Source organism: Dipteris shenzhenensis, chromosome 14 (genome assembly GCF_047967505.1).
Source record: "Dipteris shenzhenensis isolate YYH24624 ecotype China chromosome 14, Dip_SZ_1.0, whole genome shotgun sequence".
Lineage (NCBI taxonomy): Eukaryota > Viridiplantae > Streptophyta > Polypodiopsida > Gleicheniales > Dipteridaceae > Dipteris > Dipteris shenzhenensis.
Genome location: NC_141609.1, coordinates 54,789,465 through 54,806,138, shown reverse-complemented (window position 1 = coordinate 54,806,138; position 16,674 = coordinate 54,789,465). Strand labels below are relative to the sequence as shown.

General features: G+C 44.6%; 1 protein-coding gene across 1 annotated transcript in view; it reads right to left on the bottom strand.

The window, feature by feature from the left end:
- Positions 1-16,674, bottom strand: part of ELF9 (RNA binding (RRM/RBD/RNP motifs) family protein) — a 122,602-nt gene that overhangs the window by 56,923 nt on the left and 49,005 nt on the right. The window contains exon 4 of the mRNA XM_087385095.1: positions 7,000-7,173. Within this exon, the coding sequence (XP_087241221.1) occupies positions 7,000-7,173 (174 nt within the window). The remainder of the gene's footprint in view (positions 1-6,999; positions 7,174-16,674) is intronic.

Below are 16,674 nucleotides of genomic sequence, written 5' to 3'. Positions count from 1 at the left end.
AGTTGGCTGTTCCGGATAGTACAGCCACTTGTAATGATGACACTTATGCTTTTCTGACATGCAATTATGATTCTTCCAAGGATGCATCAGCTTTCAGTGTCAATGAGACACATAATACATGGTATTTTGATAGCGGTGCCTCAAAGCATATCACTTCCAGGAAGTGTCTTTTCACATCTCTGCATCCACCTACCATTGGTAAAAAGGTCACATGTGCCAACAACTCCTCCTATTCAATTCGTGGTATAGGAGAAGTTGAACTTACAGCCATTGATGGCTCAATATTCAAAATGTCTGATGTCTGGTATCACAAAAAATCTACTTTCAGTGTCCACTCTTAACAGATCTGGATTTCAGGTCATTTTTAAAGATGACAAGTCTGCAGTCCATGACAGAGAGAATGACTATGCCTTGAGATTGTTTGGCACTTTGTTACGTGGTCTTTTTCAGCTTGACATGTATGAGAAAAGACCAACACATGCTCTTGCAGTTTCCACTCCTACTGCTGCTATGCAGAATGCGGAGTTATGGCATGCCAGATATAGACACATGCATTATGGCAGCTTGATGACACTTCAAAAACATGCTATGGTTGATGCATTGCCTACTCTTGAAACACTTCCTCCACATGCATGTGAAGGGTCCATTCTTGGTAAAATGCACAAATTTCCTTTCAAGAAAGATGGATCGGTAAAAGCTGTTCGAAAATTACAGCTTATCCATAGTGATGTCTGTGGTCCCATGAGGACTCCATCATTGGGTGGTCATCTTTACTTTGTTACTTTTATAGATGACTACTCCAACTACACTTGGGTTTATGGGCTGAAACGCAAATCAAAAGTGTTTATGGTTTTCAAACACTTTGCAGCCATGGTTGAGAATGAATCAGGACTCAAGATACAAACATTACGCACAGATAGAGGAGGGGAGTATTTGTCTGCAGATTTTGATGCTTTTTTGAAAGACAAGGGCATTGCACATCAGCTTACAGTGAGGCTAACCCCTCAGCAAAACGGCAAAGCTGAGAGGAAAAATCGTACTCTTATGGAGATGGATAGATGCATGTTAAAAAGCAAAAAATTGCCTCACAAATTTTGGCTTGAAGGTCTCATGTGTGCCAATTATGTTTTGAATCGGGCTCCCACAAAAGCTTTGAAGACCAAGACTCCCTATGAAGTTTGGCAAGGAAGAAAGCCTTCTGTGGATCATTTTCGTGTTTTTGAATGCCTTGCATATGCTCATGTGCCCGTTGAGTTTCGGCATAAGTTGTCTGATAAGGCAATCAAATGCATTTTTGTTGGGAACAGTGCAGAGAGCAAAGGATACCGTCTCCACAATCCTGTCACACGCAAGATTATTGTCAGTAGAGATGTAATATTTTCAGAAAATTCAGCTCACACTCAAGCTGAATTTGATTTGCCTACTTCTTCCGATGATGTCTTTGAGGGATTACTACCCATTGCCTTGGGTTCCCCTACTGATATATCTGATGAGGTTGTTCAGCAAGAAATTGCAGATATACATGCAGCAAAAACAGTCCCAAATTGGCTATTACAAACTCTCAGGGAGAGTAAAATTGATGCTCCATTACCTTGCAGAACTTGGAGTGCAGTAAGGCATGGGGGGGGAGCACTTTCCGTTGAGTCAGCTTATGCAGGTACTCTTCTTGATGATGAGAAGCCTGAGACGTTTGAAGAGGCACAGGATAATGTGCATTGGATGAATGCCATGCACAATGAGTTGAAGTCCATTCAGAAAAATCAGACATGGGAAGTTGTCAATTTGCCACCAGGTAAACATGCCATAGGTACACGGTGGGTTTTCAAGGTTAAAAGAAAGCCACATGGGACCATTGATCGGTACAAGGCAAGGCTGGTTGCAAAAGGATATGCTCAAAAAAAGGGCATAGACTATGAGGAGACTTTTGCTCCTACATCCAGAATGACAACCATCTGGTCAGTTATAGCCATGGCTCCAAATTTTCAATGGAATGTTCATCAGTTGGACATTAAAACAGCCTTCCTTAATGGAGACTTGTTGGAAGAGGTTTATGTCAAACAACCTCCAGGCTTTGAAATTTCAGGAAATGCACTTCAGGTATGCAAGCTGAATAAAGCTTTGTATGGGCTGAAACAAGCCCCACGTGCATGGTATGCCAAAATTCATGCCTTTCTCACCAGCAAGGGGCTGCACAATAGTCCAACTGAGAGCACGCTCTACATCAAGAAGGATGGGGGGGATATTTTAGTCGTCATTCTTTATGTAGATGACTTACTGCTCACAGGGTCAAATGAAGATAATATTGCAGATTTTAAAGCTGAATTGCAGACCACTTTTGACATGTCAGATTTGGCTACTACACTTTTATTTGGGGATCCAGTTCACTCAAGAGAAAAGTGGCATCGTTATGTCTCAATCCAAGTATGTGCAGAAACTCTTGGACAAATTCAACATGCAGGATTGTAAGCCCATAGCTACTCCCATGGAGCCGGGGCTGAAGCTTACAATGCATGATGCAGGTGAATCAATTGATGTCACACTCTACAGTCAAGCTGTTGGATGCCTCATTTATCTCTGCAATACACGACCTGATATTCAGATTGCAGTTTCTCAGGTGAGCAGATATATGCACAGCCAAAAGACTATGCATTGGCAGGCTGTAAAACGCATCTTCCATTATTTGCAAGGTACCAAGTCTTTTGGCTTGATGTTTCCCAGGGGGGGGTGACTTGCAGATGCATGCCTACAGTGACTCAGATTGGGCTGGAGACTATGACACTAGGCAGTCCACAAGTGGCAATTGTGCAGCTTTCACAGTGACAGTTGAATGTGTTTGGCTGCGTCGTTTATTTGCTTATCTTCATCTTTCATTGGAGGGTCCTTTTCCAATTCTCACTGATAGTCAGAGTGCTATTGCAGTGGCAAAGAATCCCATGTTTCATGCTCGCACGAAGCACATTGAGGTTCACTATCACTACGTCAGAGAGAAGTTGCATGCAGGAGAGATCAGTATGATCTATGTGTCAACACATGACAATGCTGCAAACATTTTCACCAAAGCACTTCCACGTGAAAAGTTTGAGGCATTTCGCAATGCCCTGAACTTATCTCCTTTTGGTGATTGATCATTTCCTTGTACATGGCATTGGCACTGCAGGGGGGTGTTAGAATTATTGTTATAATTTAGCAGTGACCAATGTAATGTAATAAGTAGGTTAGGGGCACTTTTCCCTCATTTAGAGGTTTTTCCCCCTAACCACAGTTAGTTCACTAACTACGGTTAGTGAAGGATAAGGTTTTGTCTCTTAGACAAAACCTATCGCTCTCTTCAGTTGTAGCACTCTCTTCTATTGTAACTATTGTTTTCAGCTCTTACTCTCCTTCTCTCACGCTTTGCTCTCTCCCTCTCAACTCACATGACGAAGCAATTCTTTAAGACCACTGGGCCCCGATCGACCGGCACACAGCTACCAGCGTCTTCGGGACCCGCAGGGCATCATGCACACTGACCCGTAGGAGATTCTTGACATGACCACCAGTTTTTATAGCCAGCTCTTTGAAACAGAGAGGATGACCCCAGCCGGTCTTGTGGCCCGAGAGCTTGTTTGGGATCACGTTCCGCCAGTAGTCTCGCGGGACCTATGCAGCAACCTTGAGGAGCCTTTCACAGATGAGGAGCTCTAGGAAGCCCTCAAGGCTCTCCCAACCCAGAAATGCCCGAGGGAGGATGGCTTGACTCCGGCCTTCTTCCGGAACTTCTGGGAGATTATCTCCACCCCTTTCCGTTAAGCTTGCCAATAGATTTTTGACACAGGCCTTCTCCCTCAGTCCTTGTGCAGGGGGATTTGTTTGATCCTGAATGGGGAAGATAGGTAAGATATCCGATAGTGGAGGCCGATCAATTTGCTTGATACTACATACAAGATCCTCGCCAAGGTCTTGAGTTTGCGGTTACGGCCTCATCTTACCGACATCATCCATGACACATAGACTGGGTTTGTCCACGAGCGCAGCATCCTAGAGAACATATTCACGTTCTGGGAGACAATGGATTGGTCTAGGGAGGAATCACAGCCACTGGCCAATATTCTCTTGGACTTCAAGAAGGCCTACGACAGGGTGGAGTGGTCTTTCCTCGAGGGCACAATGAGGAGATTGGGTTTCTCAGACCGATGGGTCAGAGGAGTTTCAGCACTATATGCAGGGAGCTCTAGTCAGATGATTATCGGAGGACACACATGCGAGGCCTTTCCTCTCTCTCACTCGGTCCGCCAGGGCTGCCCACTAGCTCCCTTCCTCTTCTTGTTTGTAGCAGAGGCTCTAGGCTACTACTTGAGATCACAGGTGGCGGGTCTCGCAGGGTTGAGGCTCCCAATCAGATAGGAGGAGCTCCTTGACTCAGCTCCCAATTAGATAGGAGGAGCTCCTTGACTCGGAGTTTGCAGATGACACGGCCTTGTATGTTGAGGGCACCACAACGAGTCTAGAGAGAGTCAGAGGCGCCTTGGCTATCTATTGTGAGGCCTCGAGGGCATTTGGTTTCAGATGGATACCGCGGGGCCAAACAACGAGATACCTCGGATGCCAAGTGGGTATTGACATCACAGCAGAGCAGCAGATTGCCCCAGTCCTTGAGAGTGTTTGGTGCAAGCTTCTCTATTGGAGCTTGGCCAAACTCTCCCTCGCAGGTCGTGCCTTAGTGGCAAACCAGGTCCTTCTTGCCACTGCCTGATATATTGTCTCCTGTTGGTGCTTTCACGGCATTAGGCAGCTTCGACATTTGGTACGGAACTTCCTCTGGGCAGGTTTAGACAACACGAGGAACACTAGGGCCCGAGTAGCTTGTGATCATGCCGCAGGCACTAGGAGGCTTGGGTATCATTGATCCGGAGACGCAGAGCAGGGCCCTTCTAGGCAAGTTGGTGGTTCGTGGTCTCACCCCAAGTGCCGAGCCTTGGAAGCTCCTCTTACAGAGAGGGCTTCTAAGGAACACCCCACGCACTGGGGGACATTGGCAGCCTTCACATAGATGGATCTTCTCAGAGGCCCCCCTTACGAGGAAGGGCTCCCCCCTAATGAGGGGCCTCTGGTCCAACAAGGTCTTTTCGTCGCTCGAGTAGACTACGTATGGAGGCAGAGGCGAGGCTTGACACCATAGCGCATCTGAGAGGCGCAGGGCAGCGGATGGGCGAGATCGACTTAGCCATTCCTGAGTGGTGGGAAGGACTTCACATTTGGAGAGACAGCGGATGGTTGGGGCAGTTTTCCCGTACTGGCGTTCCCTTGATGAGCGGCAACATGCACCCCGGCTTCTTCCGTGTAGGACCTGGAGGCCTGCTTCAGCCCCTCACTGGGAGTGACCCTGAGATGGATGGGAGTCTTGATGGGATACACTGGTAGATGATCAGAGTGGTAGGGTGCTTGGGGAAGGAGTTGCACATTGATCCCAGTATCTCAGAGTAGGACGCCTCTCGATGGCGCCTCTGGCTTTGGGAGGGCAGACCCCTAAGGGAGGTCCAGTGGGACCCGGGGGAGTGGTTCTAGCCCTCCAAGGGCAGCCTAGCTGAGACGATAGATGAGGTGCCTTTCTTTTCCTACACCACACGGATTGGCAGGAGACTTCAGATGGACTCGTCGAGGTCGACTCCTTCGAGAGAAAGACACTGGGTGACCCAAAGAGTGCCTCGGGATGTTCGCTCCAGGTTTTGGACGCGGTTGTGGTCCAGCTTGCGGCCGAGGATGCTTTCATATTTCTTCTGGCTGGCAGCCCACGGAGGCTTGCCCAACAGCCCGTGGTTGGAGCAGATGCGAGTAGAGGGGCAGTGCCACAGCTGCTCAGATGGTGTCCTGGAGACTATCGTGCACTGCCTATGGAGCTGTCGTAGCGTAGCGAGGATCTGGATGAAAGCCCTCAGGATCATGACACGCATGCAGAGTATACACAGAGATTACACATGGGGGATGGTGGCTTGGTTGACAGAGGGAGGACACGCGTTTCAGATTGATGAGATCTCCCCAACCTACCGGATATAGGGTCAAAGCATTCAGAGGATTGCACTCCACGAGGCAGTCCCCCCCGACACACTAGCTCCTCCACCTAGGGAGGACAGTGTCTGGGAGGTGGTAGCCAGCATCACGGCTTGGAACATTTGGGCGGCTCGGTGCAGTCTTGTGATGGGAGAGCACCCGGTTCCACCCTCAGCTACCTTGGTTGCCATCTGGCAGGATATCATTTACACTCTACGGTCCACCTGGAAGCGCACGACTCCAGGCTTCAAGGCAACTATTGAGAGGTGTGCTCATTTCTACAAGGCTTGGCCTGCAGGTGTTTTCTACATCTTCACTCCGCAAGGGATTCGCTGGCTGTATAGTCCCCCCACTTGGCTGTTAGTCCCGGTTCCAGAGATCCCCTAGGCAGTGAGCTGGGCTTCTCATACTCAGCACCTTCGGGGCTGTTGTCTTGTATGAAACCTTTCAAGCATTAATAGAAGGTTCCTTTCTTTGAAAAAAAGAAAGTCCAAAGATAAAATGCCTGTAATTCCCTTCAAAGTTTATAAGCTTTTAGACTCCTATGCTAATTGCACCAAATTGAATGCCCGTGACCAGCCTGCTCCCTTGCATGTAAACTATTAATCTTTAATATACGACTCACAAGCTCGTGTACAGCTTGCCCATTCTCTAGCCAATAATGAAATTCCTACAATCAGAGAGACACAAGGCTTCTTCTAGTTATTGCAAGTATGTACTTGTCTACACTCTCGCAGTCTCCACTTATACACAAGCAAATCTCACAACACAGCCACAGAGCAGATGTGAGTTTTGTCCGCTAATTCTCGAAAAATATATGCAACAGATGGGTCTCAAAGAAGAGAACATCAAGAACTTCCAAATGACCAGGAAATATGAAACCATCTAGGAATAAACTTTTTGAAATTGTAATACACAGGAAACGATCTGAAATTTGAAGCAGATGAGAAAAAATATAAAAGAAGAATAGACCTCACTGAATTCGGGGGTGTTAGCTGGCTTCCTTTTTATGCCAACTGTCTTATCTTCTATTTCCTCCACAGGGGCACCATCTTGTTTGTCATCTTCTACATTCAAAGTGGGAAACACCTCCTCTTCGTGGACATATGTCATCTCTTCAGGTCCATACTCAAGTAGAGATTCCCCCTGTCATTTGGAAAGAGCACATACATGAAAGTGAGAACTACTATGTAAGAGCAACAGCTTTCAGCACTAGAGACAACTAGGACACCCTTTATGCAACAAATACATGGCTGAAGAGCACACGATTCCTATGATTTGCAGCTGAAAAGTTCCAAAGGATTATAGTCTACTTTATATTTGTAGTCTTACCTAACAAGCAATACAGTAAATGAACTAATCAATCCGTGTCAGATGGCCAAAAAAACGGCAAGGGAGTGAAGAAAGAGAACTGAAGCAGGTTGTATTACATCATTGGCATGACCTCACTAGCACACAATGCCTTGGAGCAATAAACGCAATTTCAAACAAGTTAAACCACCACCTACTATTATCTCAGGCTCACATATGTAAACTATGTAGGATCAATTGAGACACAGAGAGAGTGCAGGTAGCAAAGCGTCGCACAAGTCTCTGCTGTCACGTCAAACTTGGATAATGATAAAAAGGAGTACAAGGTACAAGTACCCAGACCTAGGACTAAGTGTCCTAGGTGTCACATAGGACTAAGTATCCTATGTGGCCTAAAAGGCACTAACTCTACAAGTGCCTATATTTATGCCTACAAGGCACATACCATGGCCTATAGGGCATCACTAGAACCACCAGAAGATGGCCTACAAACCCCCCTCCATGGGATGGGCTCAAGTATTTTGGAAATGTCTAAGAATACCTGGTATTCCTGGTCATGGTGGCACATGTTCATCCAAAAGGATATAGCCACCTATGAATGTACAAGGGATGTCAGATCATGTAACAAAGGGAACCAGGAAGACTTCGAACTTCGGACATGGAAGTGCCTTTGTAAACATATCTGCTATGTTGTCCTCTGTGGGAAGATAGGACAACTCTATGTCTCCTGCTGACAACCGCTCCTGAACATAATGATAATGAACTTCAATATGCTTGGTACGTGCATGAAACACTGGGTTACGCGCAATGGCCAAAGCACTCTAGCTGTCAGTGTAGACAATAGTGGAGGATGTCTGGCAAATACCAAGATCTGTAAGTAGCTGTCGAAGCCAAACACACTCTACTGTAGCGGTGAAAGCTGCCCTGTACTCAGCCTCACAGCTAGATGTGGCATCTGTTGGTTGCTTCTTGCTGAGCCAAGAGATACATGAATTGCCAAGCAAAAAACAATTGCCAGTATGTGACACTCTGGTGTCGGAACATCCTGCCCAGTCACTATCCGTGTAAGCATGCATGGTAAGTGAGCTCTGATACCACTGTAGGATCGATTGAGAGAGAGAAAGTGCAGGTAGCAAAGCATCGCACAAGTCTCTACCGTCACGTCAAACTTGGATAATGATAAAAAGGAGTACAAGGTACAAGTACCTAGACCTAGGACTAAGTGTCCTAGGTGTCACATAGGACTAAGTGTCCTATGTGGCCTAAAAGGCACTAACTCTACAAGTGCCTATATTTATGCCTACAAGGCACATACCATGGCCTATAGGGCATCACTAGAACCACCAGGAGATGGCCTACAAACTGCATTAGCTGGACGGCTCATCATTTCTATCAAAGGCTACAAAATAAAAGCACTATTCTGGGTTTTATTATTGTCTCGGGCACGAAATGGGCTGGCTGCTACTCCAAGTAACTTTCATCCCCTGAACATAAAGGGCATGAAAAGATGAACAAATCACAGACCTGAACATGATTCAAGAACATGAATGAAGAACTTGCTGTGGATGCAACGACTAGATAAACATAACCCAACGGAAAGATCCAGTAACCATGTTTGGTTTCAAACTGAAACAACACAATAAGTCCAAACACCAACGTATTGTTCAGGTCATTCAAGATCATAAGGAACTGCGAGAATTGTATCTTTGTTACTACTATGGAAAGCTTGGTCGTTTTGCCTCTTAATGTCAAAGGAAAAGGCAAACACGGCTAAACGGGAGTCAAGTGAAACAGTAAAGACTCTAGAAACATAACACATACCAAATATTAAAACTTGAAAGAAATTTACCAATATCAAAGCCAAACAAGTTTGGATATGTTGATGAGTCATGAATTATCAACGCAAGGGCTTCTCTACACTCCATCAGATTGAAGGTGTTGGTCAGATACCAATACAAATGCTGAATAGAGATGCATGGAACATACATAATGTTTTGTATATTCCAAATCTCAACAACACTTCTCTTTGTATTGAATAAGACTCGGCATATGGAAGTCCATACTTTCATACATGATCTTAAAACCTGATCCACTTTCATGATCAAGTCTGCATTGGTCTCTACCTAATTGAGATGGGGCAACATATGAGAGCATTTGTTAAAAAATCCCTGTAGCAATGGGCGACTCTCTTCCATGCATCTTGTACTCATGCCTTACGTGGGTTGCTTTGTCAGTGTACAAAGGAAGGAAGCGCATGTCTTTGGGTTGATATTGGAGAGCTTGTGTTGTACATGTTTTGATGGTTGCTTGGAGACAAATGGTCCTTTTATCTAGGATTGGAGCTCATAAATTGCTTGGAGATTTGGTCTCAGGTAGATTGCTATGGAAACCTTTTTAATTGTTGATTGCTTCTAATGCATATTTGAGCCATTGTTTGTTGATTCTATATATTGTGGGCTTACATTTAGAACTAGCTAGAACTTTCATGTAGGGTATCCAGCGTCTAATAATGACCAGTGGTAAAATGTAGTAGGAACCTAGTACCTGTACATTGATAATTGTTAAATTGTGCATGTAGTAATCCATGGGGCATAGAATGGTCCCTTTTGGAGTGTCCTCATCATGCACATAAACAACTTTTCTCTTGTTGACCAAAGTCAATGCTCCCTGACCAAGGTCAAAATTAATTTCTCTTTTATTTCTTGGGACGTCAAAATACCATCTCGTGACATGTAGAATCATACTTGATTGATGCTGACCACACAAACAAATATTCAAAATCCAAACCATGCAATGTTGGTTTTCTTGAAATCGGTTTCCAGCTAAGCCTTAGGAGCTAGATATAAATGTTGCTGACTTTTCTAAACACAAAGTAATGATGTGTTAAAATTCATACCAATTTACAGGTATCTAAGGCTAGCATGCAAATTTAACTGACTGCAAGCTTATTGTGCAATTTGTGTCATGCAGTAAAGCAAGCGCATGTTTAGGATACCTTTGGAAGATACGGTATTTATTTGTTGAAGGCCCTAATGGAATCTAGCACCTTTTGACGCACATTGAACTATGTACAAAATTAGCACTAGCCATGTAGTCAATAACCACATATTGGCTCGTTCATTCACAAGCAGTAGCATTGGGTTTGTGCAATACATGTGCTCCTAATAACGATTGAAATTGTGCAAAGTCAATTACCTAGGTCCATTAACCTTGTGTCCTTAAACCGATAACCACCCTCCATCTCTCGAGACGACCAAGGGATAGTACAAGAATATTCATTCGTCCATCGACTATGCCTTTCCGTCTAATCTTTAGGCCTTGACTCACCCTCCATGGACGAACCTTTCGGAGCATTGGATTCTCACCAGTGTTTATGTTATTCAAGCCGAGCTAAGACTCTTGCCCTTTCCCTCCCTTTGCTGTCTCAGTAATGAGTAGTTGCCCCTCTCTGACCCGTCCCGCCCACCGGAGCAAGCATGTAGAGTGTTCCACTTCTTGGATCGGGTTACATGCTAGTCTGTGATCCCCAAAAGATCGGCATTTTTAGTGTCAACACCAATTCCTTGGGTTGACCGCTAGGAGATCATCACCTCCTAGCAAGTATTGGTGTGTCGACACTAGTTCATTGTGTTGACGACTAGGAGATCGTCACCTGATAGCAAGTATTGATGTGATTGGGACAAATGATCTTGACAACCATTGTGTCAACCACTGGTTGTTTTGTAGTATAATAGGATGGCAATTTTTGCATTTAATTTCCCAAGCCATCATGAAAACGTTTCATCATTCATTCCACCAAATGTTTCTTTGAACTGGACAACTGGTTGCGTGATTCATGAAGAAACCTAATAGCTAGCTAGGAACGGAATGGAAATATGGAAAGCATAATGAAAGGCAAAATGGAAAGGAAAATGAAAGGACAAGTGCTAGGCAATGATAACCAAAATACTCACATGATATAAAGCTTGATGTTGACTGATATGTTAGACAATAGACAAGTACAACACTATATAGTGTGCCACTAGACTCTAGAAAGTCACAATGTCTATGGGATATCTCCCAATATAACACGTGGCATGTCTAGGACTCGCTAGACTATAAAACCACACCTAGACCACCTAGAACACTCATTTTAACCTAGACCACCTAGAACACTCATATTAGACTCGCTTTGGCTTCATATTCCAACACCCCCCCATGAAGGCAAGGTGAGAGACTACTAGAATGGAACCAAGAACAGGAAAAAATTAATGATGGTCTAAGGTGAGGGACTATTGGAATCGAACTAAGAACAGAACATTGTTCACAGGGTGTGGAGCAAGTGACAGGCACAGAAGGGCTGAGGATAGACGGAATTTGTAGGCAGAGGAGGCGACTCTTTGGAGCAGAATGGCGGGTATAGAAGCAGCAGCTTGACAGCAATCCCGAGGGCATGAGCAGCAGATCTAGAGCTTCGTGGGCAGCAGCAGCAGCGTGGGCAGCGCGGAGCGTGGAGCTAGAGCTGATTGCAGGCGGGCAGGCTGTACGGACAGAATGGTACAGCCCTGTTGTACCGCGCACCAGTTCGTACAGTTCGTACGGCTGTACGGCTGGCTGTACGGTTGATGCTGAGGCTAAAGGAGCGGCCGATGGTGAGGCATGGGTAGGAAGAGAGGAGCTCAAGGTGGAGAGGCAAAGGAAGAAGAGGGAGTGCTCAAGGAAGGAGAGGAGGAGAGGAGGAGAACTAGAGTGGAAGGAGCTAGCCTCTCCATAGGTCTGAGATGGGCTTCAAGGCCTCCTCATTCCTTGAGGAAAGCTAGCTCTGATACCATATGAAGAGACCTAGTAGCTAGCTAGGAACGGAATGGAAATATAGAAAGCATAATGAAAGGCAAAATGGAGAGGAAAATGAAAGAACAAGTGCTAGGCAATGATAACCAAAATACTCGCATGATATAAAGCTTGATGTTGACTGATATGTTAGACAATAGACAAGTACAACACTATATAGTGTGCCACTAGACTCTAGAAAGTCACAATGTCTATGGGATATATGCCATATGACACGTGGCATGTCTAGGACTCACTAGACTATAAAACCACACCTAGACCACCTAGAACACTCATTTTAGACTCACTTTGGCTTCATATTCCAACAATTCCAACGTTGACACTTAGCAAGACTAAGCTTTGTAGCTTATACATTTACATACTATTCCTTTATTCTACACAAGGAGCAATCATTGTCCACACTTGAGTCTAGTTTCCACAATTGTTCCTCTTTAGCGATACAATTTCAAAAATGCTTAAAAGATTCCAATCAAAGTGTTTATTCAGCACAGCTGTGATTCAAACTTGCAATGTTGCTCAAGCGAGCGTAGGGGGAGATTAGATAATAATCTTCATTGATTGGCAATGTTCCTATATCTTCTGGATGAACTTCACTATCTACTCCATCACTCACAAGACGATTCCATTGATTGCTTTAATGCCTAGGTGCATAAGACACCAATCTACCTTATAATAAAAAGCAGATGAATCGCAAGTGTTAGTTTTTGTGTTTTAATTGCATTAATTTCTATGTTCTGAACTAATCAAGGAATCGCTCCATCTAAGCTTTATGTAATTGCTTAAAAGTAAGTTATCATTAATCCTACTACCAGTGCACGCATATAGACTTTTACGTTTGTAAGAGACCGTAGCGATAAGTACAAATTCAGGATACGCAGTCCTCTTAAAGGTATGTATAGAATGCTTATAAATGCAATAATCTTTTATAATTTTTAGGCCATTAATTTGCATAGTTTAAGCTCTTATTTACAACTTTGATTTCTTTGGGTAGTACAGATACTTGGTATCATGCAGACTCAATTCTTACTTTCAATTGAAAAGGAAACCCAAGGTGTGGCACCTTGGAATTCAGGGAAGCACAGTAACGTAGGTCTAGAGGACTTTGGCAATACAAAAGGGCCCTAACCATTATGTCTACTAAAACGAGGATTCGCATCTAAGGACATAGCATTCTTCCCCACTTCAAGGTTTTACTCTCAAACAAAGTTCTTTTGCAAATTAGCAATGATTATCAAGTGCTATCTTAACTTTGAACTCCAGAATTAACTTATTCCTAAGTTTCCTTTCCTTGAAATCGACAACTCTTTCACGCTCATGTGGAATATAGGTCAAATACTCAACTTCCACAAGCTCTTGGGGAGTCTATTGATATGAAAGATCGGGTGAAATTTTACATGCGAAGGCAATTCTAACTTATATGCAGCTTCACTCATATTTTCAAGATTAAGAAGGGTCCACAGTATCTAGGGGGTCTTCTCTACCAATCATGTCGGTAACGACTTTGAATCCTTCAATACTCGCAAATATACAAGCACTTTCTCAAAAAAAAACTTTGGACGAACGTTGTCTATCAACGTAAAACCGTGCTTTATCCTGATCACTCTTTATAGATCCTCATGCAACCACTAACATCTCTTGCATATCCAGCAAGAAATCCTTAGCTGCATCTAACTGAATACCATTCAATCCGACCATGACAAGAGACATGGGTTGATACTGTACAAAAGCGTGAGCGAACTGTAACCAGTACCGTATGCTTGGCACTGTTATAGGCAAATTCAACCATTGGGATATACGACTCTTGGAGAAATATGCTCAAAGCATATCTTCCAAGAGCTAATTCACCCTCTATAAGTCCTTTATCTGAATATGCCACTTGTACCATCTATCTTTTTGCTCTAAGCTACAGTTCAGTCCTCGAAATATATATTTATATACCTAGATGAATCCAGGAACATTCCCAAACTCATCCTCTAAAAACACAACATAGTGCAGTTTCAATCTCACGATAGTCACTCATAAGATTGAAAACCATAAACTCCATCACGCATAGCAGGGACTAGCTACTATGACATCCCCATTGAAGTCATCAGCGCCCAACAGTGGGTGTAGACCATAGTATAAAAATATGCTCTCACACATACAAATCCACACACCCACACATACTTGAGCATCCATTTATACAAAGTCTTTGTACTGAGTTTCTGTAGGCACTCTGGAGGTGAAGCGCAGACTCAGCCATGATGAAGGCTAGCACTAAAGGAGAAGGCTAATCAAAAAGTAGTCCAAAATCTCTTCATTCAAGCTACAACTACTTGTGAAGTCTAAACGATTTCATTTTAGTCTCTCCCAAATGAGCACTCTAAATCTAGATGATAGAGCAACGCACCATTTAAGATGGAAAAAATTATCGCAATACCAGCAAGCTGCAACTTGGACGAAAACTTCACAAGGTGAAATTTGCATGTCCGCTCATACGGCAGAAGCATATACCTAGATGAATCCAGGAACATTCCCAAACTCATCCTCTAAAATGATAGTCACTCATCCTCATAGAATATAGATACACCTATTGCACATCCATCAGTATCAGCCTCGACCACAAATGGTCAGCCAATACAAGTGATTCTTTCACATTAAATTTGAGAGTATGGAACGCCCCATCAAGATCCACTTCATTTCACACTAGATCTTCATTTTCATGGTAGAGGTTCCGAAGGGCTTTGCCCTTATTCCTTTGCTGGTTTTTTTCTCTTTCCTCTTCCCTCAGACAGCGGTTACCGTTGGTCTGGCCAGAGAGGCTCACATGGCAGCACCCTCAACTCCCCACGCCGCTCTCTATAGAGGACAAACACCAGGTGAAGAAAGCGATACAGTCACTACAGGACAGGGCAGTGGTAGGCAGGATAGTTGGCCTCACGCCAAGCAGGAGCCAGGTTCGTGATTGGATTCAGGCGAGCCTAGCATCGGATGGGGACCACATTTAGGAAGTCACCATCTATGGTTTTCCTTCTCCATCTGAGTTCCCCCAACACTACTCGGTCACTGGTGGAGCGTAGTCTAATCCTCTTGGGCCCTCACCTTGTTTACCTTATTCCTTGGTACCATGTGTTCACGGTTGATAATCTGGAATCAACCCATCCTCGTTTCTCTGTCACTCTGATTCCTAGCACTCCCCAAGGAGTACAGGTCCATTCTCCACTCCATTGGGGGAGCCTTTGGCACGGTGTTGGAGCCACCTCCTCAAACGGCCGCTTCAATGGTAGCAGATGATGGGGTCCCCAAGCTCAGATTGACTGTGGAACATCCGGAGACTCTCCTGGAGAAGATCCTTCTAGTGACACTAGATGGTGGCGAGATCAGATAGTGGATATAGGTCTCACGTTTGCCAAGGCAGTGTTTACGCTGCAGACATATAGGATACCTGACTAGGAATTGCATGAGAGGGCAAAGCAAGGATGCCCCTCAGCCGCACCCCTAGCAGCAAATCGCTCAAAGAGAGTACAACAGGGGGCAGGGCAACGGATGGAGTCCCAGACGCCCTAGGTAGAGCTTGCAGGAGGGACCTGGACTAGGGTCAAGCGAAAAAATGCCCTAAAGCAACGAAGATGTCGGGCTAGGCAACGAGAGCAGAGGAGGACGGAACGTGAGGACACTCAATCACAAGGGAAGCAAGCCCCTCTCCAACACAGGGGAAGTAGGCAGAGGTGACAGGCGCGGATCACCCCAGCAGGTCATGGTCCTCAGGAGTCGACCGGACAACAGGATCAAAGGACTTCAACAAGGATAGTGCCAGATCATCCGAGGACCTAATCCACCACTCCCCTGATGGCCTGTGAGAATGGGAGAGAGAGCAAAGGTGAGAACAAGAAGCAGGAGAGAGAGAGAGCTGAAAACGTAGCTGCAATTAGATGAGAGTAAGTTACAACTGAATGGAGTGATAGGTTTTGTCTAAGTGACAAAACCTTATCCTTCACTAACCATAGTTAGTGAACTAACTGTGGTTAGGGGAAAAAACCTCCAAGTGAGGGAAAAGTGCCCCTAACCTACTTATTACATTACATTGGTCACTCCTAAATTATAGCAATAATTCTAACACCCCCCTGCAGTGCCAATGTCATGTGCAAGGAAAAGATCAATCACCAAAAGCAGATAAGTTCAGGGCACTGCGGAATGCCTCAAACTTTTCACATGGAAGTGCTTTGGTGAAAATGTATGCAACATTGTCATAAGTCGACACATAGATCATGCTGATCTCTCCTGCATGCAACTTCTCTCTGACGTAGTGATAATGAACCTCAATGTGCTTCGTGCGAGCATGAAACACAGAATTCTTTGCTACTGATATAGCACTCTAACTATCAGTGAGAATTGGAGAAGGACCCTCCAATGAAAGATGAAGATCAACAAATAAACGACGCAGCCAAACACATTCAACTGTCGACTCATAGCTTCGGCCACGAACAAAAAAAGAAAAGGAGCAAGGGGGCATCCCTGACGGACTGA